The sequence below is a fragment of the Leucopleurus acutus genome (genome assembly GCF_964270905.1).
Source record: "Leucopleurus acutus genome assembly, chromosome: 1".
NCBI lineage: Eukaryota > Metazoa > Chordata > Mammalia > Artiodactyla > Delphinidae > Leucopleurus > Leucopleurus acutus.
The window spans coordinates 172,785,945-172,810,014 of record NC_139142.1 but is presented as its reverse complement, the minus strand read 5'-3'; the positions used below and the strand labels follow the sequence as shown (position 1 = coordinate 172,810,014).

The following is a 24,070-nucleotide window of genomic DNA, read 5'->3' as shown; positions in this document are numbered from 1 at the left end:
GTTTATTTTGTTGGGAGAGATAATAATTTTCTCAAAGTATACAGTTAAAAGAATCTTTTGTTTTAAATGTCTTTTACCTTCAGATCAACACAATATTAATATATTTTAGTTGCTAGGGAAGATTGAGAATATCTGTTCTCTTATTTTGTTTTTTTGTATTTCCTTGTCGGCTTGGTTTTTGTTGTGTTTTGCCCCTGCATGGCCCCTCCTTTCCTCTGCCTGGCTATGGCCCCAGGTGCTGTGGCCGTGCATGCTGCATGCTTAGAACCCCCGTGCCCCTCACCCAGAAAACACAACCTCTGCCAAGAAGAGATGTTGAAATGCTGACATCTAGAGGTAGTGTCTGCTGCTCCCACCTGTGGTCCTGTGTCAGAACCATGCCTTTTCTCCTCAGTACCACTCTGGGTGGTGAACCGTACACATGAGAACCTGAGACCACTTTGAGTAACTGACATATCAGCCGGGACGCTTTATAGACAGAGGCAGGTAGAATAAGCTCACTACACCACTTTATACGACACACTGTTACTAATTCTTAACTCTTGTGGCATTTGATTAAAAGGATTACCGTCCTCTCCATGCTAATCTTCTATGACAACACAGTTCTGCCAGCAGCCTTGGTCAGGTAGAATGTTAATAGCTTTCACTGGTGATTTTTCTTTTTTCTTTTTTTGCGGTATCACTGGTGATTTTTGAAATAATATTAGTTTATAAATGCACAAGGTATACATGTCTACCTATCTGAGAGGTTTTTTAAATCCACAAATCTTAATTTTCTGTGATTTCTTTGATACTATTGTGTGCTTCCTTTCTTTGCTTGGATTTTAAAATGAAGGTCTAGCTCTCCCAGCTTTTTGTGTGAGGAAAATAGGTCATCTCAATTAATTTTATTAACTTTATTAATAGGTCTAATAGGTCATTTACTATTAGAATAGATTGATGCATTTTGTAAATCAGAAAAAGTGTTACAATTTAAATCAAGTTTGATTCATGCCCCCCTTCCATTCAAGTATATTTTCTCCAAATAGATTCTTAAACTAAAACCACTTCATTTCACATCGACTCTCCTGAGCTAACTACTTTGATCTGATTGCTAGGAAGAGTTCCTTTTTGCAGTTTCTGTGACAGGCTTGTATGTTCCCTATGAAACCAAGAAAAATCTTCCAGAGGCTTTCTTAACATGTAAGCATATGTCATTTCTGGTTCCGAGCACTCCTGGTTCTTGCTCACTTCTGCGTTTCATACCACTGCAAAAGCTGCGTTTCATACCACTGCAAAAGCTGCGTTTCATACCACTGCAAAAGCTGCGTTTCATACCACTGCAAAAGCTGCGTTTCATACCACTGCAAAAGCTGAGCAGGTTAGTGAGTTGAGTTGTTCTTCCCCAGGGCCTTAAATACTTCCCTGGCTGGCTCCTGGGTTATAGTCTTCCAGACCCCGCGAGTCAGAGATCAAAGTAGATAGCAAGAAGGTTTCAAGCCATTTAGATTTCAGTGGGAGAGACTCTGCCGGAACATAGAGCATAGCCCTAGTGCGCTCACTCTCCAAACCAGGCAGGTGATCTGTTGAAAGCCTGTTGAAAGCCAGAGTCACGGAAGGCTGGTCTTTCCCATTAAGGGAGGGCTCAGGGTCAGGCTGTTGCAGAGCCAGGATTGGGACTGTGGGGGAAGCACCATTCAGGCGGCTCGAGCCTTGTTTATCCTTCAGTCCATGCCGTCAGAATTCTGGGTTCTGGATCCTCCAGCTCTCGTGCCTCTCTGGGCGCAGGGTCCAGGCATGGTCTTCCAGGACTGTTGTGTGTAATACGGGCACTAGCTTCAAATTAGTATCCATGACAGCCTGTTGACTGCAGCACTGTACTTCCCTTTCCCTCAAATACTTCTGTTCTTTCTGGTCTGCTCAGAAGATAATCAGTGCAGACTGAAGGCTAACTCAGCTCTTAATAGTCTGTAAAAGAGAGTCATAACTGCATTTCCCTCTCTGCATCCATCTGTGAAGAATAATTTTTAAAAGTTCTTAGTTTAATTAGGCAACCAGCACTTAGATGATGCTTTTCCGTTGTGTTTTATAAAGCTCTAGGGCCAAATACCAAGTTTTTTAAGAAGCTGTTTTCTTAATATATAGATTTTATATATACATAAGCTCTTGTTCAGCTTGAACTGTGGCGTTTATTTTCCTGGTTATTCTCACGTGCGCTGTTCTGTCAGTCACTGTGTCTTTGTTTCTGTGAGCTTGGTCTGGCAGCACTCTCCCTCTTCACCCTCCTCTGGGCTGACAAGCTAGTGACTGACTAGGTTTCAAAATCAGAGTGGGGCCAGGGCTCCTTCGCTGTCTTCTGGGGCTTTGTCACGGCCGGCCAGCCGACGTTCCACTCATCCAAGCCCTTCAGATCTCAAAGGATGCTCTCTGTGTCTGCATGTGTGCTTGTACTATCTTCTTGACCTTTCTTCACCAGAAGTTTCAAGAAACAGATGTGATTTCTGCAAAGAAAAGTATCCTTTTCAGTCTCCCTTGTAAAATAAAGGCCATCTCTTAAAGAACTACTGAATAAATTTTTAATTTACTTCTATTTGACCCAGGCGGATGGTGCTACAAGTGATGACCTTGATTTGCATGATGATCGTCTGTCCTACCTGTCAGCCCCAGGTAGTGAATACTCAATGTATAGCACGGACAGTAGACATACTTCTGACTATGAAGATACAGATACAGAAGGCGGGGCCTACACTGATCAAGAACTAGATGAGACTCTTAATGATGAGGTGGGGACTCCCCCGGAGTCTGCCATTACACGGTCCTCTGAGCCTGTCAGAGAGGACTCCTCTGGAATGCATCATGACCACCAGACATATCCTACTTACTCACCACAAGCGCAGCCACAGCCAGTTCATAGAATAGACTCCCCTGGACTTAAGACAGCCTCTCAACAGGTAAGCAGCAAGCATTCAACGTTTTGCAGTTAGAGGTGCATTGTTAAAGTCTAGGATATGGTGATTGAATTAAAAATATATTGTCCTTTCTCCAGATTAAGAATTAATCTTTAATTTCAACTTGAGAATACCAAGGACTTAATTCTAAACTTTGTGTGTTTATCTTAGACAGCAGTATATTGAAATTTAAAAAATTCAGGACATGAGGTCATAGTTTTGTTATTCAGCACACTTAAAATGTATGTCTATCAACCACTATAAATGGAAGTGGGAAGTTAGCAGTAAACAGAAACACTATATTTAAAATATTTTAAACACTTCACAGAAAGCAGAAGCCTCATCTCCAGGCCCTTACCTTTCGCCTGAAACAAACCCAGCATCATCAACCTCTGCTGTTAATCCTAATGTAAACTTAACTAATGTCAGACTGGAGGAGCCCACCCCAGCTCCTTTCACCTCTGACTCACCACAAGCTGATTCTTTAAGAGCACCACGCACTGAGGCAGCTCACATAATGCTAAGAGGTCAAGAGCCATCATTGTCGTCGCATGTAGATCCAGCAAAGGTACCTGTGCTGCAGTGTTGCGCTAATCTGTTGCTCTCCATCAGTCTAGCACATGATTGTGTTTGCTTTGCCCTTTACGTGTTCCTTTTGCTTTTTACTGTGGGCTTATGCACCATACTGTTTTCAAATCAGTACAAATCATTTCGGTTCTATAATTTGCATGGCTTCCAGTGATATACTGATTATTTTAAAATAGGCCTTTTAATTGGGATTGGTACTTAATATTTTTATTATTTTTTAATGTTTGGCTTTCAGAATCTTCCAGAATTTCTTTCTTTCTTTTTTATTTTTATTTTTTTAAACATCTTTATTGGAGTATAATTGCTTTACAATGTTGTATTAGTTTCTGCTGTATAACAAAGTGAATCAGCTATATGTATATATATATATATCCCCATATCCCCTCCCTCTTGCGTCTCCCTCCCACCCTCCCTATCCCACCCCTCTAGGTGGTCAGAATTTCTTAATCTATAGTTCAGACCCATTTTAAACTTCTTTATGTTTTATAAATTATGGTGTCCATAAATTTTCTTTCTGATTTTATTTTCAGTGTCCAAATCAAGTGGAATCAACAGTTCAGTGCATTAATTTTCTACTAAACTTAATAATTAAAAAGTTAAAATATCTTTAACTCACTTTTCATTTAGTATGCTGGAAAGTAAAAGCCCCCACTTGCATTGTAAAGTTTGAGCTTCACTTAAACTGGCTTTCTCCACTAATCTGTTTCTGTCCTGGTAATAAATGGTAGAACATGCCATTTTTACATATTAAATCATAGTTTGTCTTAAAATAGACTAGAATTTGAAACAAGCCTGTGTCCTTACGCGTGGATTCTTTATACAGGTATATAGGAAGGATCCCTATCCTGAGGAAGTGATGAGACAGAACCATGTTTTGAAGCAGCCAGCTGTTGCTCACCCAGGGCAGAGGCTAGACAAGGAGCCCAGTCTGAGCTATGAGCCGCAGCCCCCATACGCAGAGAGACAGGCCAGCAGGGACCTGGAGCAGCCTGCCTACAGATATGACTCCTCAAACTACACGGACCAGTTTCCTCGAAACTACGACCATCGTCTGCGCTATGACGACCGCATCCCTGCGTATGAGGAGCAGTGGTCCTATTATGATGACAAGCAGCCGTACCAGCCCCGGCCTTCTTTTGATAATCAGCACCCGCGAGACCTGGACTCCAGACCGCATCCCGAGGAGTCCTCAGAACGAGGGTATTTCCCACGTTTTGAGGAGCCAACCCCTCTGTCCTATGAAAGCCGACCGCGCTACGACCCGCCACTCAGGACCTCCACCCTGCGGCACGAAGAGCAGCCCGCTCCTGGGTTCGACGTGCACGGGAGGTACAGGCCAGACGCGCAGCCCTACTCCTCCACAGGCCCCAAGGCGTCCGAGCCTAAGCAGTATTTTGACCAGTACTCACGGAGTTATGAGCAGGTCCCGCCACAAGGCTTCACCTCCAAAGCAGGCCCGGGCCACTACGAGCCTCTCCACAGTGCTGCCCTTGTCCCGCCTCAGCACAAGCCGGAAGTGCCGCCCGCAAGTACCAAACCACTGCCTCCACCCCCAGCTCTGGTCGAGGAAGAGGAAGACCCAGCGATGAAGCCACAGTCAGTGCTCACCAGAGTGAAAATGTTTGAAAACAAAAGGTCTGCATCAGTGGAGAGCAAGAAGGATGAAAACCATAACTCTGGTTTCAAGGTAAATACGTGATTGTGTCTCCTGCCTCACGTTCAGAGCACATTCAGTGACTGTTGTGCGTAACGCTTCATAATGTTCCCTCCCCCTTAAACGAAGCCTGTTTTCTCATGATCTCTCCCTGAGGCTCATGTGTCTTACTTTTCTGCAGCCTCCAGAGGTCACGTCTAAACCTGCAGGTGCTCCCGTCCTAGGTCCTAAAGCCCCTGCTCAGAATCAGCTCATTGAACACGACAGAACACTGCACAGGTGGGTGCTTTGCGGGCTTGTGGCCTACAACTGACAGGGAGTGTGGCCCTCTTACTAGAGAGGAGGCGGGGAAGGCAGAGGTCTCCCTTGTCCTTAGGTGAACTCCTCCAGCTTTTGCAGTTAAAACAGTGGTTGTAGAAGGAAAAGTAAACAGCTTTACGTATTATACCTTCTGTAACACATCTTTGTTATTCTTTCAGTTAACAAATCTTTCGAACACATATTTCTCTAGCAAATGGCTAAAGTACAGTTTTTAAAGCCCTAATAACTTTTGGACTGTGTTTTTTAGTTTAATAGTGCTTTTGGACATGCAAACTGTTAGTTTTTAGGGGTGAGGAAACAGACTCAGATAGCTATGAGATAACTAAACTTAATCCTTTAGAAAGCGCGAGGAGGGATGAAGTTGAGGCTGACAGGAGTTGCTGGGAGAGGAACCCGCCAGCTGTGCTCTTAGTTGTGGCCTGATTTGGCTGCTGCTAAGTTGATGGGCTGCATTTGAATACAGTTCTTTGGCCTAGTATGTTTCATTCGCTTATATTTGTGCTTGTAATAAAGAGGAACTACTGTCTAACATGTACATTTTCCTCTGATTTTAATGTCTGTTGCTCTTCATGAAAATGTAAACTACTGTGATGTCTCCTTTAGCTGGGATCACTAGCAAATAAGCTCTTCTACACAGAGTAAACATGTAATAACTGAAAGCTTAGACCCCTCTTCTTGGTGTGAAACGTATTTAAGTTTATCCATTTTTGATGCGGAGTTTCTGAAATTTGCTAACTAGGGCCTATGTAACAGTGCCTTAATTTGCTGATAATGTACTTTCTTCGCCACGTGCTTCCTGTGTCCTCTGGAACTTTGGACATGTCGAGCTCTTTCCTTATATGAGGATCATTTATTGATCCTGCTGTAAAGTTCTTCAGCTCTCGGTTTTTATTGTTGCTGACGATGATGGTGCATGTACTTGAGGAAGCCCTCCACTGTCTGGCTTACTTTTCTTTTTCTGATGAGCTGCTTCTAACGAGGTCACTATCAAGCTCAGTAGATAGGTTGTGTTTAGGACTCACAGGCCAGGAGAGTGTTGCCATCGAGTATAATGTATGAGGACACGGGACTGGGAATGTCCACCTTGACTGCTGCACTGCTCAGCCAGATCCTGAGTAATCACAGCAGTCAGTGGAAGGTCAAGGTGAAACTTACGTATTCCATTTTATTTGTCAAATTAACTTCTCAAAAGTTGTTCCATTTATCATTCATTATCAGGATCCCCGAACCGCAAAAACCTCAGATGAAGCCGCCTGAAGACATTGTTCGGTCAAATCATTATGATCCTGAGGAAGATGAAGAATACTATCGAAAACAGCTCTCCTACTTTGATCGAAGAAGTTTTGAGAGCAAGCCTTCTGCACATGTCCCTGCCAGCCACCTCTCAGAGCCCGCCAAGCCGGTTCATTCTCAGAGTCAGCCACAGTTTTCTAGTTACTCTTCCAAGTGAGTTATTTTGTTTAAGACAAAATAATTAAAAATAAGATGAAACATAAAGTGCAGTTAATCACACAAAGTTCAGTGTGTGTGTGCACACGTGTGTGTGTGTGTGTGTGTGTGTGTATTGTTTTGTTTTTTGGCCTTGCTGCTTGGCATGCGAAATTTTAGTTCCCTGACCAGGGATCAAACCCTTGCCCCTGCAGTGGAAGTGCAGAGTCCTAACCACTGGACTGCCAGGGAAGTCCTAAGTTCAGTATATTTTGAAGGAAAATAGTTAGCTATGTAATACATTACTTCTGTAGGCTCTTAGCATTTCAGCAGTGTGTGTTCTATCTAACTCTGGGATGTGTGTTTTTTGTTCTTAAACTCTAGCGTCAGATATGTAAATTTTTTGCATTAAAATATATGTTAAAATCAAAGGATTTTGAAATCAAAGCGTTTTGAGGTAAGAGAGGGTAAACGGTTAAGACCCTGATTTTTAAGAGTCTCTCCCTGCTGTGCAGCACACATTCTCGTCCTTCTTTTCTGTTTGTTTTTTAAAAATGAAAGTAGGGTTAGGGCTTCCGTGGTGGCGCAGCAGTTGAGAGTCCACCTGCCGATGCAGGGGACACGGGTTCGTGCCCTGGTCCGGGAGGATCCCACATGCCGCGGGCCCTTGAGGCCATGGCCCTTGAGCCATGGCCGCTGAGCCTGCGTGTCCGGAGCCTGTGCTCCGCAATGGGAGAGGCCACAACAGTGAGAGGCCCGCGTACTGAAAAAAAAAAAAAAAAAAAGTAGGGTTGTGTTGGGGAGTGACATTGAGGGACGATACTAAAGAGTTTAAAAAATTTTTTTTCCAAGTCAAGAGAAAACTTGTCGTTTATTATTGTTTGAGCTTGAGGAGACTTTAGACATTTCTGGTCTAGCTGTAAACATGAGGAACCCAAGCTCCAGCGAGGGGCCGTGACAGGGGCAGAGCTAGGAGTGAGCCCCAGGTTCCTGCTGTCTTTTTCCTGTCTGTGCTGCTCCCTTCTGTTTGCTTGTCTACTGGGTTTTTTGTTTTTCTTTCCTTGTGTGTTTTGTTGGGGTACAAACAAACCCACATGTGCCCGTGTGAGTTTGTATCCCGTTCTGGTTCTGCCACTGGTTGAACCCTGACTAATGGTGAATTTGGTTCTGAGAGTGGAGTATAAACACACACAGGCACAGGTGGGTTCATACTTGAGCAGAACAGGCCCACAGGAATGGAAGTAGATGTGGATTTATTACCAGGGATTCGTTTACACAGTTGTGGGGCCAGGCTGAGCAAGTCCTAAGTCTGCAGGGCAGGAAGGGAAATGCCTAGTGGTCTGGGAGCTCAGGGAAGCTGTTAAGTCCTCTTGAGAAGGGCCCATCTAGATAATCTCCCTGGGGATACCCGTTTTAGTGTTTGAGTGAATAACTGGGACTGTAGTTCTGCGTAGCCAAGATGAGACATTAAAAAGCAACCACAAATCACTTTTGTGCCTAAGTTTAAAATCATGAAGATTTTTACCGAATTAGATGCTTTGGACTGTCTGAACATATCATTTGTCACTTGCTGATCGTGAAAATTCTTTTAGAATATACTTTAAAACCTCTAATATTAAAAGCCTACTTAAAAAATAAATTTATTTATTTATGGCTGTATTGGGTCATCGTTGCTGCGCGCGAGCTCTCTCTAGTTGCGGCGAGCGGGGGCTACTCTTTATTGCAGTGCGTCGGCTTCTCATTGCGGTGGCTTCTCTTGTTGCGGAGCACAGGCTCTAGGTGCGCAGGCTCAGTAGTTGTGGATTGCAGGGTCTAGAGCACAGACTCAGTAGTTGTGGTGCACGGGCTTAGTTGCTCCGTGGCATGTGGGCTTTTCCCGGACCAGGGCTCGGACCCATGTCCCCTGCATTTGCAGGCGGATTCTTAACCACTGCACCACCAGGGAAGTCCCTAAAAACCTACTTTCAATTACCACTTGCCTTCTAAGACATCATTTAAAGTGAAGATTTAAAACCTTTTCCACTGTTATCCATTTAAATCTTTGTCTATGGAAGAAAGCAGTTTATGAGAAACACAGCTGCGAACTGTGAGTGGTGCAGTTCGGGCTCTGTTTGAAGCAGACAGTCTTGCACGAGTGTTGTGAGCCTCCCCTAACACAAGCCTAGAGAGGTGCCCAGTGCATCTGGAGAGAGTCCAGACCAGGATGAGCTGGGCGTGGAGCCTGAGAAGCTCACCTTCCATGAGATGGAAGGGCGTCACCACTTTTACTGAAGCTGTTTAAACATATTCATTCCTCTCAGAAGGGAGTCCAGTTTAAAGAGAGATTTTATTTATCCTTTTACATACTTGGTAAATAGAATACAGCCTTAACAGGATACATTTAGGTCTAAAAAGTAAATTAAAAGTTTTGCTAGGGAATCAGATGACAAGGTATTTTTTGGTTTTGTGTGAATCTTGTTCTCTGGAGAGAAGACTCAATAATATATCTATGACGTATAGCTTTCAGACATGGTCTAGAACACTGCCGAGCACTTGGCGGTGGAGGGGCTCAGTCATTCCATGTGGAGTGACCAAGGCTCAGCACAGGCCCCGGCGCACTCCTCCTCACGTCCACAGCCCTGGGAGGAACCAGTGTTTGCTGGGCAGAGGTCCCATGAGAAAGAGATCATGTCTGTCTCTGTAGATTCACTGCGGACTCGGTTTGGTATTACTGTTTACTGTTGGTAGTGTTATGGGGTGAGAAAGTCTAACTTGAGATGGATACTAGGATGCCTTTCCTTCCTTTGTATATGAAAGTAATGCTGCATTTTCCCATATAATAAGGTTTTTAAAAAAAAATAATTTTTGGCTGCGTTGGGTCTTCCTTGCTGCATGCGGGCTTTCTCTATTTGCGGCGAGTGGGGGCTACTCTTTGTTACAGTGCGTGGGCTTCTCATTGCCGTCTTGTTGCAGAGCATGGGCTCCAGGTGCATGGGCTTCAGTGGTTCTGGCTCGCAGGCTTTAGAGCACAGGCTCAGTCATTGTGGCTCACAGGCTTAGTTGCTCCACGGCATGTGGGATCTTCCCGGGCCAGGGCTCGAACCCATGTCCCCTGCATTGGCAGGTGGATTCTTAACCACTGCACCACCAGGGAAGCCCTCCCATATAGGTTTTTAATGGTTAGAGAATTGGAAAGGAGACTCGAGTGTCCTAGAAGATGACTCAGCAGGAAGTTGTTTCTATGCCTTCCCTTTCTAATGCTGTTTTACTCTTTTGCCCAATTAATACAACTTTAATAATTGGAAAATAGTTTAAAATATGGGGCCCTCTTTGTCTTACATTTCAAAACTATTTACTGTTTGTCACCAATAGATTGCCTACAGGCCTTATTCTCTAAAGTAAAACATAGAAATAACAAAGTTACCGTCTTCCAGATAATGCGTGCTTTTGTTCCACTTAAAAGCACACCTTAAAAATGGAGGGAATTAGAGCAGGGAGAAGTCTTTGATAGCACAGGATAAGTGCCCCAGAAGCAGGCAGCTGTCACCCAGTCTTACAGTCCGTTGAGCCACATTGATGCTGGAGAGGTGAGGAGACAGCAGCCCCGACATCACCTCCAAAGCAAGTTAGGGGTTGCCAGGATTCCAGGCCAGGGCTAGAAGAGCAGGCTCCATCTGGGTCTGTGCACGTGCTGCAGCTCAGAGATTGAGTTGTCTCCTTCAGGGCATCTAATGTGATTTCTGTCACTGGAATATCTACCTCTGAAGACGCAGCCTACCGTGAGACTTCCAGGTCTCAAGATAAATGTTGGTGGTTTTCAGCTTACAAGAATTAAGCATAAGATTGGCGTTAGGTGGTTTTGTGTGCATGTGGCATTATTAGATGAGAGAGGTAGAGACCAAGGGAGTCAGCGTGGCAGCTCTGCCCACCTCGGGGCTCAGCGTCAGGCTCAGGGAGCACGTGTTGATCATGTATCCGTACCGTGCTAGCTGTGGTGCTGCATCACTTCTGTGTTTTCACTCTGGACTTCTGTGCCTAGCCCCCTTTCTTTCAACAGAGCACTCACCCCCACTTCTTCAGAACCCGCTGCTTTATTTCATTTCTTTGTTCAGCACCAGGAGTGGGCAGCGGGCCAAGGAGTGAAGCTTAGCCACACCGCTGCCCACCACAGCCCCATGTGTGTGGAGGGTGGGCGGGCGGGGCCTAGCTGCGTTCCACGTCTCCACCAGCTGCTGGTGTCCCAAGCTAAATGAGAGCCAGTGGTGGTTTCTTTTATAGACTGAAGTGTGCTGAAATGGTGGATGTGTGTTTTTTGGTTGATGCTTTAAAATGACATTTGAGTTCTGTTTGCTGCAAACTTAGATTGATCGTTTTCTTTAATTTTTCTGTTGCGCTTGCTTTGCCATCACCCAGATTTCTTGGCTCTTATACTAGCTCTGACTACTTGGAAAGGAGCTTCATGTGGTAAGACGGGGCACTGGTGTGAGGCTGTGACGTGAGGGTCCCTCGCTGTGGCACTGGCATTACGTGCACTTGCAGGTGTTAACGTCGTCTTCAGTGCTTAGTCCAGACACCCAAAATGAGATAATGGCGCGGCTTTAAAGCTGATCATGACTAGACTCTGCGACAGTAGTCTTCTGTGAACGTACATTCCAAGCGTCTGTGTGACTGCGTGTGCACGTAAAGCCGGTGTACAGCTTTGGCTCTGCAGAGCTCAGAGGGCAGCGTTGCAATTATGGGTCCTGTTTTAAAGATTTCTTTTTTGTGAATTTTACGTGTTCTATATTAACAATTGGCAATCTGAAAAAATAAGCATACATTCACAATTTGATTTAAATGAGCCTTAAAAATCAAGCAGTATTTGCTACTCTAGCAATTGCTAAACAAAAAATGGATCTGGTAAATCCAGGATAAATTTTGAAGTAAAAAAATGTCCAGTGTTACTGGAACACAGCAGTACCCTTTGATTTACAAGCTGTTTTTGGCTGCTTTGGGGCAGAGTTTGAATAGCTGTGACAGAGGCCGTATGGCCAAGAAGCTGATAGCATTTCTTGTCAGCCCTTGACTAAGGGCTTGCCAGCCCCTGGCCCGTGACGTCACCTTCTGTGGTGCCTAGCCTGCACCAGAAGCTGGTGCTTCATGCCTTCTTAGGCACTACACCAGAAGGGAATCTAATGAGGATTTGGGCCAATAAATATTTTTCAGAATATTTGGACGACTTCATTAAACCTACCAGCCATTACTATTTTTTGTAGACCACAGTGTTGAATAGTACAAGTATACCCCGAATTTCATCTGCCTTTTGGTTGCCATCTTTTGGATGCTTTACTAATATTCTTAAAATACCTGTGCTGCCTTTACACCTCTTGTGCTGGTGACTGGTTGGACTTGTTTGTGTGTTTTGGTAGAGTACCCACACTCATAAGGGTAAACTGTGAAATTCTCAAAAAAAAACCTCAGGGATACTTAGAAGAAGGGGAACTTGTTTTGTAAATGTGGATCCGTCTGTAGGTGTTGGCATTTCCTCATTTTTCCACAGGGGGAAGTCTGCCGAGGCTGAAGCTGTGGACAGGCCGTTTGGGGAGAAGCGCTATGACCCACTGCAGGCCACACCACCCCCTCCGCCGCCGCCCACCCAGTACAGCCAGGCCGCCCAGCCCGGCCCCAGCACCACCCTCAGCCTCCACTCACACACCAAGGGGACACTCGGCGAAGGTAGGCGGCTCAGGAGTTGGCAGGACCACTGTAATAGACTCACACTTACAAGATGAAAAGTACGTGCTAGAAACCTCTGGGCTGAGAACAGCGAAAAATAAGGGGCTTTGTTAAAAGTACCTCTTCTTTTTTATGATAATGACAGTTATATCGGACAAGCCTTTTAGCTAGATTTTAGATTTTAGATTTAGATTTTAACCTGCCTCCTTAACATAGCTTAATTTCTGAAAGTAGTTTTTGTTTACCAGTATGCCCAAAACTAAATGTTTGAATGGTGGTTCGTAAAAATTATGGTGATGTCCGTCTTCGCATGTGGATATAGGGCGGCCGTAGAGTTTCACATAATACGTGTCCCTGAGCACCTCGTCTTTGCATTTGTGTTCTGTGGCGGAGGCTCATCAAGATAGATCCCATCAGCTCCAGAGCGCTCACCTCAGGGTGGCGTCCCTGTGTGTGCACCCACGTCTTCTCCTTCACATCTCTGAGCAGTAACTGCCTCTCTTCCCGGGCCACTGGCCCAGCTCCTCTCCCCGATGTCCTGCTTCCTTCATCTTCCTCTCCCCTTCCCCATAATCCTTCCCTTTGCCTTCCAGTAAGTGCCACTGCCTCATGCCACCTTCCCAGCTCCACAGCCATTAGACGTCCTGGAAGGGACTGTTGCCTCCACCCTCCCAACATCTCTCTTCTCATTTGGTGCTTTCAAAGGATACACCGCAGTTCACCCATCTCCTGGTGATGTTTTGCTCCTAGAGACAGTGCTCCTCTGTATTTATGTAGGAGTCCAATCCCAGGGGTATAATTTGATATTACTTTATGTTAGGATTTTCTTTACACACTATCATGTCTGCCGATAAAGTTTAAATTTTTACTCTCCAAACCTTATGCCATTTTTGCACTGGCTGAGACATCATAGTAAAATGTTGAGTTGAAATGATGGTGGCAGACATCTTTTGCTAGTTCCCCATTGTGGGGAGAAACGATTGAATGTTTCACCGTTACAATGTTAGCTGTAGGGGTTTTTGTAGGTGCCTTTTATTATGTTTAGAATGTTCTCTTCTAGTTTGCTGAAAGCATTTTGTCAACTGTTTTTTTCTTGTATGTACATTGTCCCTCAGTATCCGCAGGGGACTGATCCCAGGACCCCACCACCACCACCACTTCACCCCCATCCCACCATGCACACTGAAATCTGCGGATACACATGTCCCCTGTGTAACTGGTGTAGTACAGTCGACCCTCTGTGTCCATGGGCTCTGCATCCGCAGATACAGAGGGCCAAACGCACGAAGACGATCCTAAGATTTGTCTCCTTCATTCTGTTTCTGTAATAAGTTATCTTACTATGTTCACAAGGAGCTTTGGTTTATAATTTCCTTATAATGTCCTTGTCTGGTTTTGGTATCAAAGTTGTGCTAGAGTCATGAAAGAGAGCTGGGACGTGTTCCCTCTTTCTCTCATTTCTGGAAGAGTTTGTATAGCACTGATATGATTTTTTCCTTAATTATTTCATAGAATTCAGTTGGTGCTATTTTGCACTGCCACCAGCGGTACAGAGGGTCCCTGACTTATGACGGTTTGACTTTACATGGTGCAGAAGCGATGCACATTCACTAGAAACTACTTCGAATTTCGATCTTTTCTCAGGTTAGCAATAAGCAATACAATCTCTCGTGAAGCTGGGCAGCGGCTGTGAGAAGAGCCCCCAGTCAGACGCTGCATCACGGGGGTGAATAACTGACACACTTTGAACTGTCCTGGACCCAGAGAGCCAGTCTTGTTTTTTACTTACAGGACAGTATTCAATAGATCACATGAGATATTTAAAACTTTATTATAATATTTTGTGTTAGATGATCTTGCCCAACTGTAGGCTAGTGAGAGTATTCTGAGCACGTTCAGGGAGACTGGGCTGAGCTACGATTCTGGTAGATCCCGTGTATTAAGCACATTTTTGACTTTGAACCTCCCCTGGGAAGTCGAGGAAGATCTGTACATGGAAATTTCTGTTATTCCACATCTTTGCCAATGCTTGGCATTACCAAACTTGTAAGTTTTGCCAATTTAATGGATGTGAAATGATGTTTTTTGTTTTTGTTTTGCATTTTCCTAATTAATAGTGATGTTGAGTATCTTATTGTATGATTACTGGTTAGTCTAGTCTTCACTTGCGTTTTTGCTTGTTCAGGTCTTTGCCTATTTTCCTATTGGTTGATTCTTTCTTATGGATGTATAGGTATTCATAGGTTTTGGATACTAATTTTTTTTTAAATCAGTTATATGTGTTGTACATCGCTTCTGCCAATCTGTGACTTTTCTTTTTTAACTTTAATTATGGTGAGTTTTGTAGTACTGATTTTTTTTTTTTTAACATGGCCAGTTTTGTCATTCTGTTTCTAATTTATTGTGGACACTGGAGCAGGGTCACTCTGATACCAGTCTCTGGAGGCCAGGACTCCCAGCCACATGACCCTGACTCCAGGCAGCAGGTACATGAACACTGTCCCAGGTGTCCCTGCTACCTCCTGGCCCCTCAGCATCACACACAGCCACTAGGGGTCAAGAGTGTCCTCAGACTGCTGACCCAGACCCAGTCATTGACTCTGACACCAGGACAGGTTAAGATGAGAGGGACATCAGATGACTGTTAGAACTTGTGTCAGGAAGGGCGTTTTGGTTTTTGTTTTCTGTATGGATGAAAAGTTGTTTCAAGGTTTATTCCTAAAAACTTAGTTTAACATGGTCACCACGGTCTCCCACAGAATCACTTGTTGATACTTTCATGAATGAATTACTCATCTGGCTAGATTTTATTCTTGACCCATTATAACATCTTTTCCATCTCATAAACCATTACAGTCAGTTAGAGATGGGTTTGTAATGCTTTTTTTGTTCAAGCCACCGAATGTACTTTATTGTTTTTCTTATTGAAGTATAGTTGACTTATAATATTAGTTTTGATGTACAACATAGTAATTCAGTAGCTGTTTTCAGGAAGTTTTTGAAATACTTATATGTGTGTGTTTTACAGGTAATTCCATGTCATTGGATTTTCAGAGCTCTTTAGTGTCCAAACCAGACCCACCTCCATCTCAGAATAAGCCAGCAGCTTACAGACCAGCCAACCGAGAAGACGCTGCCCAGTCTGCTTTCTATCCCCAGAAAAGTTTCCCAGATAAAGCCCCAGCAGCTAACGGGGCCGAACAGACTCAGAAAACGATCACTCCAGCATACAATCGATTCACACCAAAACCATATACAAGTTCTGCGCGGCCATTTGAACGCAAGTTTGAAAGTCCTAAATTCAGTCACAATCTCCTGACGAGCGAAACTGCACATAAACCTGACTTGTCTTCCAAAGCCCCCACTTCTCCGAAAACTCTGGTGAAAGCACACAGTTCCACGCAGCCTCCGGAGTTTGACAGTGGAGTTGAGACGTTCTCTGTCCACGCAGATAATAAGCCTAAATATCAAGTAAACAGCATCAGCACAGGGCCTAAAGCTGTGCCCGTGAGGTAAGATTTTCTTGGCCTGGTGATGTCTCTCGCATGAGTTGGGTGTAGTTTTGGGAACCTGACTGATGATTTCAACTCAAACTTTAAGCTGAATGGTGTTGTCCAAAATGTTGGAATGACTAAAGGTTCTGCAAGAGGCACTAAAGCTGGTGCTCATTATCTCCATTGTGTAAGAACCCAGGCTGAGAGGCACTGTATTTCACTCAGGGTCACACAGCCATGCTCAGGGAGCCTAGACCCAGCCACTGGTCTGACTTCTGACCTCAGAGCCAGACTCCTAACAAGCCCTGGCTTCCCATGACCTCTGACCTCCAGCTGGGGCAGCACGTTTGGAGAATATCTCAAAAATAATAGAGTATCTGTATTCCTCATCCACTGTTTATTCAGCAGTGAGTTTGAAAAGAAGTAAAGATGTAATAACCTCAAAATGGTTGTTTAAAAAAGAGCTTTCTTAATAGTTTTGGTCAGATGGCTGAGCAAATGAGATGAACCCAGCCTGCCTGGAGCCACACTCCCTACACCCCTCCCCTCATCTGCACAGTGACCGACAAGACCTGTGCTGGCCATGCAGAAACCTCCCTAAGCCACTGACGCAGAAAGTACTCGCGGGCCACCGGCAGGCTGCCTCCCGAGCAGAAGGGACAGGCCAGCCAGGGGATGTGGAGGAGCGGCCCCCTCACAGGGGCCCCACGGTACCATTGCCCCGGGGAGCCCATGCCCACCGCTCTGGCCCCGGAGGAGTGAAGCCACAGCTCCTTGCACTCACTTTCATTTTGTTGGCCCATCTTTCTGCTCACATTTAGTCCCGGCTGAAAATTTTGCTTCAACAAGTCCTGAGGGGAAAAAAAAAGGAAGTCCTGAGAGCCTGCACTTTTGAAGGAGATTTGGTACCACATCCCCTCTGCCTCAGGCGTCTTATGGACCATCTCCTCTCCATGAGCGATTGCCCATACCAGAGTCTTTATTACCTCATGGAATTGGGCGTCTGTGCTTAGGGAGTGGGGAGGGAAGGCCATAGTATGCACACCAGAAATCCTCAGGAGAGAGCGAGCCTAATTAGTGTATTTTATCAGGTCTAAGATGCCATCAGTTGTGAGATGCACCACTGTCTTACGTATCACTAAGAAGGAAAAAACATGCTACCAATTAAACCATGATGTGCCATCAGTTTTAAAACACCAGTTTCATGGCTGTAAAATATTGGGTGAGCACTGTATCAGGCCTTGCATGTTCTGATCGCAAAAATCAGTAATGAAGGAAACGTGACTATTACCTTTAAAAATGACATTGACTTCTCGAGGAAGAATATGCTTAGTTATCCCTGTGAGTAAAGTCTGTCAGTCACTGAAAACTTATTAAAGTAAGTAACTGCTTGATTATATGGAGAGAGAAAAAGAGAATGAAACCACCGACTAGACTAGCAGTGAAAGCTCCTGTATGTCACTAGGAATGTACTCACTGGCCATTTCTGAACTCTCAGTCCCTCAGCTGTAGAAGAGGATGAAGATGAGGATGGTCACACTGTGGTGGCCACCGCCCGCGGCGTATTTAACAGCAACGGCGGGGTGCTGAGCTCCATAGAGACCGGCGTTAGTATTATTATCCCACAAGGAGCCATTCCCGAGGGAGTTGAGCAGGAAATCTATTTCAAGGTCTGCCGAGACAACAGCATCCTCCCGCCTTTGGATAAGGAGAAAGGTGAGTGTGTGATTTCCTGCTTAGTTTCAATAACTCGAGTTGCCCTGTATGCTTTTCAAAGCTTATTGTGCTCAGTAGACGGGATACCCTAGATCTCTGTTCTCCCCCCACCCTGTCTGCCCTCAAGTTCCTTCTACTAGGGAGGGCCTCTCGAATGAGCACTGTGGAGAGGGGAACCTGTGCTACCTTCACTGTGACGGTGACAATAGGGGATGGGTCATTGGGCACTCCTGTACCTGCCAGCCAGTCTTAGCCGACCTCACCAGATTTTTGTCTTTGAGTCGTTCCTTCCTGCCTTGCAGCTCTAGAGATGGATTAGGTAACACCCACTCCAAAGGCCTTGCTCTGTGCTGCCACCTGCTGGTGGAATGCAAGGCTCTCGGGTCAGATCTTCCTCACTGCGCAGACCTAGCACAAGTAAACACGCCGCAGAGGAGGAAGCATCCCCATCGGCTGTCGCGGTGTGTGTTTCTGAGCTGCTTCAGGAATCTAGGAATGCTCTTATTTTTCACAGTCTTCCAGATCTGTCAGGATGAAATGATAATGAACCATGTTGCAACGTCTTTTAGAATATTTTAGCGGTGCTTTGCTTCCTTAAATACATTATTTTAGCTCATTTTCGTACATTTTGCCAGAATACTAACATGTTGGCCCTCCTGCATGAATCTCTTAAACCAAGGCTGTAGCAAATACAACATTAAAAACACAAGATATAAGTAACATTTGTAAAATGTCTGAGTATGTCTTATACCATAAGACTGCTGTGATTGAATGAAGTAGCCACCAGCAACGCTGTGGCTGTTTAGCACTTGAATTGTGGCTGTTTTAATTGAAACGGGCTAGAAGTGTAAAATACACACCAGTTTCAAAGATTCAGTGTATTGCTCACATGTTGAAATAATGTTTTGGATATATTGGGTTATATAAAATATTAAAATTGACTTCAACTGTTCCTTTTTAATGTGGCTACTGGAAAATATTAAGTTACATCTGTGGCTCCTGTTACATTTTTCTTGGTCAGTGCTACTACAGAGAACTAACCCTCTTTGGCTTTAAAGCATATGGTTAGAAGGAGGGTGAGGAGGGTGTGGGTCTAGAAGGAAGCCAGCCGTCTAACCTCTCTCCCCCTGCCCCAGGTGAGACCCTGCTGAGCCCCTTAGTGATGTGCGGGCCCCATGGCCTCAAGTTCCTGAAGCCCGTGGAGCTGCGCTTACCACACTGTGCGTCCATGACTCCTGACGGTTGGTCTTTTGCTCTAAAATCATCCGACTCCTCGTCGGGTATGCTGTCTTCACTCTGTCCTTTGGGGGCTTTGGGTACTGTCGTTGATTGACCCGTGGGCTGACGGAGCTACCCGTGCTGTCTGTGCACAGATCCTCCCTCTGTTCCTGTGGCCTTGTAGGCATCACCAGTGTTTTGGAGTTTATTTGTGGTACATATATTGTAAATGAAAACTGGAAGGTAGAGAAGCTTCTGCCTTGTAAACATTGATGATTTGGCCAAAGGTTGACTGTTTCTTGGTGTTCAACAAAATTATTCTGTCAAAATTTTTAAGATGAGGTGGAAGAATTGATATTGTCCTACATATATATGCATTTTCATCTTTATACTAAAATGATTTGATTCCTTTATGTAATAATTTCTATTTTTGGTTACTATTTCTCAGTCTACAAAGTATATATATACTTTGTAGGTGTGTGTGTGTGTGTATACACACACACACACTAGAGAAACTTGAAAGATAAAAGACCTTACACTGTGATCATACTTGGCCATGGCTTTTCCATGTAAAACTCAAAATAACTTCTGTAATACACTTTTAAAATGGCTTATTGCTGTCAAGATCATAATTTCAAAGCTTCCATTGCATTTTCACATTTCTCACTTCCTTGGGTGACTAAGTCAGTTAGACCAAAGTCAGAACTTTCTATATTTATGGCATAGAACACTTTAATTGAACCTGATGTAGAAAAAAAGAATTTAAAGTTCTTCTGAATTTTTGATAAATCAGATGAGCATTATACAGTTTTAGTTTGGTACAGTATGAAATAGAGTTTTATGGTGTAAAGAACATATTTTAATATTACCCAACATAAAATATTACATATATTCATTCACAACTACCCCATTTTCTGGGAAAAGTTCTTCAGGAACTCCACTGAGAAACACTTTATTAGCCTAGTTTGAACTAATGAATTAAAATTAATAAGACTGCATTTAAAACATATATTCCAAGAGTCAGGTTTTAGTGTGGGCTGTGATCGTCCTCTAACCCAAAATAGGTTGAGGGTCCTTAAAGTAACTATCTGTTGTTACTTGTTTTATAAGCGATTTTTTTCCAGATACGAAAAAAATCAGTATGCTTCGTATAATTTGTTTTGTGCCACAGAACATGTTATTTTGTTAGATTGAAACAACTTACTTTTTCCTGTGTTAAATTTGAGTATGTACACCTAGAAGAGAAATGTAATTTTATGTAATTCTGTGTGGCTTCGGAATGCTTTGCTACTATAAATTTCTGTTTTAAAAAGTCAAGGTAGATTTTGATAGCTACTGACTTAATTCCTTAATTCCAAGAAGCATTTATTAGTATATTGGAAAGAATTTTGAACCTAAAGATACAGTTTTTCCCAAGAGTTGTCATAACTATCTCATTGCCTAAACAATTTATCTGCAGTATTGCACAAGCCCACATGTACCTGTGAAGTTAAACCCCTCTGTTTTAAACTGCTGAGCCCACCATGACTCAGATGTCGCTTAGGTAACGGACAGCTTACAGTCTGCAGTGCTTCTCAGCCTTGGCCCTGTGGGGTGTTTAGCAGCCTCCCTGGCCTCCACCCGCTAGATGCCAGTTGTGACAAGCAAAATTGCCTCCAGACATTGTCCCCTGAGGGGCAGAACTGCTCCTGGTGGAGAACTGTTGCTTTACAGGCAGCAGCTTTGACTGTCACTTACCATGGACACAAGAGATGTATGGCTGTCCCAGCCTTCTTTACGTTGAGTCCACTGCCAGGGCTCCTTAGCTGTAGCTGCAAATCTCAAATCACCTGGTTAAAAGCTGGTTAAAAACTCCAAAGCCCAGGCCCTGCTTCAGTCTTACTCAGTTCAGTGACTTTGGAAGCATCATGAATGGTTTTGTTGTACAGCAGGATCAGGGCTAAGAATCTCTGGCCCAGTCTCAATGATTTTTTTTTTTTTTTTTTTTGTAAAGGGGAGGAGGCTCCTTAACCGAATTCTGCAGTGTTGAGGGTTTCATTTGGTCTGTCAAGTGTGAGAAATGTGTTCTCATACTCAGCTCAAATGGGGTAATCATATAATTATTGTCTAAACTTTTGAAAGTGAAAGAAGGGTACTCTTTTTTTTCTTTTTTTTTTTGCGGTACGCGGGCCTCTCACTGTTGTGGCCTCTCCCGTTGCTGAGCACAGGCTCAGCGGCCATGGCTCACGGGCCCAGCCGCTCCGCAGCATGTGGGATCTTCCCGGACCGGGGCACGAACCCGCGTCCCCTGCATCGGCAGGCGGACTCTCTCAACCACTGCGCCACCGGGGAAGCCCAAGAAGGGTACTCTTAATAATAATACTCAGGGGCAAACTGGAACTGTCCCAGGCACATGATCACCCTAACTTTTATTCATTTTTTAAAAGGCTCGAACTTGAAAACATAAAAAATAAACGAGAAATCTGCAACAGCTTTTGGATCATTAGATTCCAGTGGGTCTCCAATGAAGTATATGTATAGCACTAAGAGTTTTGGTACAAGTGCGGTATGCTGAAGAAATAGAGGAAAACTGTATCTAAATATATATGTTTGTGTTTGTCCCATGATTGCAAAGCATTACAGATAGCAGTTTAACCAACCAGAAATGACATGAACTTTTTTTTCTCTCGTAGGCGATCCTAAAACCTGGCAAAACAAGTGTCTTCCTGGAGATCCAAATTATCTTGTTGGAGCAAACTGTGTTTCTGTCTTGATTGACCACTTTTAATTCTTAAAATACAGGAACTTGATTAAATAATGTGAAACTGGGTTGAACTTACTAAATCTAAATGGAACCACTCCATCAAGTATTATATACTTTTCCTATAATTGACACTGCAGTGTTAGTATCACACGCTTTGTTTGAACTGGAGAGGCTGAGTGAACATCCCCTGAACCGTGCTTGGGAAACATGCTGCCTGCTGCATGTTGGGGGTCGGTGTTGGCTACAGGCTCCAAGATGTGATGCTTTGTAATGAGTTTTGTACTTTTATATGGTCACTGCTTAACTTCACATATTGATTTCCGTTAAAATACCAGCCAGTAAATGGGGTGCATTTGAGTTTTGTTCTTTCCAAAGTACACTGTTCCAGACTTTATTATGGCCCTGGCCTGGCATACACATTTTTATTATGCATGAGGTAATCACACGTTTTTAAAAAGCACCTCAAATGTATAACCAGTGTAGTGGATTTAACAGAAATGTACAGCAGGAGGAATTTATAGCTTTTTTTTTTGGCGGGGCGGGGCAAGTGCAGACAATTACCTACTGTCTATGGAAACCCATTTTCTTAGGGAAGGACACCAAAGCATGTGAGACTGCTTCTGTGGCCACTCTGGATCTATAAGTTAACCATATCACCACAGACATACTAACCAGCAGGAATGCCTTACCCTTGTGTTTTTAATTCTTAGATCGTTCTGTGTATTACTAAGTTTTTACGGCTTTTGTGCACATCTAGATACTGTATCATGAAAAGATTGAGTGAATTGTGGATTTGGTGGTTTCAGAAATGTGTAATCACCCAGAAGAAAATAATGGTGTGATTTGGGGTGGGGTTTTTTTTGTTTTGTTTGTTTGGCAAGGGGCAGTGGTTGTTTTCTCTCTCTCTCTTTTTTTTTTTTTTTAGGCTATGCATTTAAAAACTTTTGATGTTTTAAGGATGCTTGTACATAAGGCGTGCATACCACTTTGTTCTTGGTTTGTAAATTAACTTTTATAAACTTTACCTTTTTTATACATAAACAAAACCAAGTTTCTTAAGGCTACCTTTGTATTCTCTCCTGTACCTCTTGAGCCTTGAACTTTGACCTCTGCAGCAATAAAGCAGCATTTCTATGACACACACAAGGTCAGTTTTTTAAGAAAAAGAATGCACAGAGTTGTTACATTTTTAAATGCTGCATTCAAAAGATAGTTACTCAGAATTCTCTAGTTTGAATAAATTCTTGCAAAGTATCCCTATTGTAATTTGTGATATGATGCTGTGCCCTAAAGTGTATTTTTTTACTAATAGACAATTTATTGTGGCACATCAGCACAATTTCTGTTTAGATAATACACCACTACATTCTGTTAATCAGTAGGTGTGACTGAATTTCTTGTGCAGTTATTAAAAAATCTCAAATTTCTAAATCTGCAGAATAAAACTTTTTAAAATAAAGTGCTGGTTTGGTCTGTTTGCCCACTATTTCTAATATTGTTTAACTTCATAATCCTAGTTTAAAATCCTGCACACTGATCCTCATCACCCAGTTGCCTGCTGCCGCGTTGGTCCTGGTGGGGGTGGGGGATTTGGAGTGAGCCCCTGTTGCCAGTGCATCCTGGCAGAAGACAGAGCAGGAGAAGGGGGGGAAGGCGGAGTCTTCCCTCTGTGCCTGTAAGTGTATGTGGATGTATGTGTTTATTCGTGTTCCTTAGGGCCAACTTGTATATGGTTTTGTCTCCTCCCTTATAGTTTTAGAAAAACATAACATGGGCCGATTATGGGGATTTAATCTGCAGTTTGTGCAGATGCCACCAGAAAATTACCAGAGCTAATCAATGAATTTAGTAAAGTCGCAAGATACAAAATTAACAAACAGAAATCTCTTGCATTCCTATACACTAACAATGAAAGATCAGAAAGAGAAATTAAGGGAACACTCCCATTTACCACTGCAACAGAAAGAATAAAATATCTAGGAATAAACATACCTAAGGAGGCAAAAGACTTGTATGCAGCAAAGTATAAGATACGGATGAAATAAATCAAAGATGACACAAACAGATGGAGAGATATACCATGTTCTTGGACTGGAAGAACCAATGTTGTGAAAATGACTGTACTACCCAAAGCAATCCACAGATTCAGTGTACTCCCCATCAAATTACCAGTGGCATTTTTCACAGAATTAGAACAAAGAATTTTACAATTTGTATGGAAACACCTTGAGTAGCCAAAGCAATCTTGGTGGGGCCGGCGGGGGTGGGGGAATGGAGCTGGAGGTAT

The 24,070-nt window shown here is 43.6% G+C and overlaps 1 protein-coding gene across 8 annotated transcripts in view; it reads left to right on the top strand.

Annotated features, from left to right (window-relative positions):
* TJP1 (tight junction protein 1) overlaps positions 1-23,215 on the top strand; it is a gene marked incomplete at its 5' end in the record, with an annotated part of 254,955 nt that extends 231,740 nt beyond the window's left edge. For 2 of the 8 annotated variants that reach the window (XM_082851457.1, XM_082851460.1), the window contains 10 exons: positions 2,580-2,930; positions 3,256-3,495; positions 4,339-5,202; positions 5,351-5,448; positions 6,709-6,936; positions 12,437-12,612; positions 15,641-16,124; positions 17,605-17,822; positions 18,959-19,042; positions 21,713-23,215. In XM_082851457.1, coding sequence (XP_082707583.1) covers positions 2,580-2,930; positions 3,256-3,495; positions 4,339-5,202; positions 5,351-5,448; positions 6,709-6,936; positions 12,437-12,612; positions 15,641-16,124; positions 17,605-17,822; positions 18,959-19,042; positions 21,713-21,807 — 2,838 coding nt within the window. In that variant the 3' untranslated portion in view covers positions 21,808-23,215. Of the gene's footprint in view, positions 1-2,579; positions 2,931-3,255; positions 3,496-4,338; positions 5,203-5,350; positions 5,449-6,708; positions 6,937-12,436; positions 12,613-15,640; positions 16,125-17,604; positions 17,823-18,958; positions 19,103-21,712 lie in introns of all 8 variants that reach the window. The other 6 variants (XM_082851456.1, XM_082851458.1, XM_082851459.1 and 3 more) reach the window with 5 other exon arrangements.
* Between the last annotated feature and the right edge of the window lie 855 nt (positions 23,216-24,070).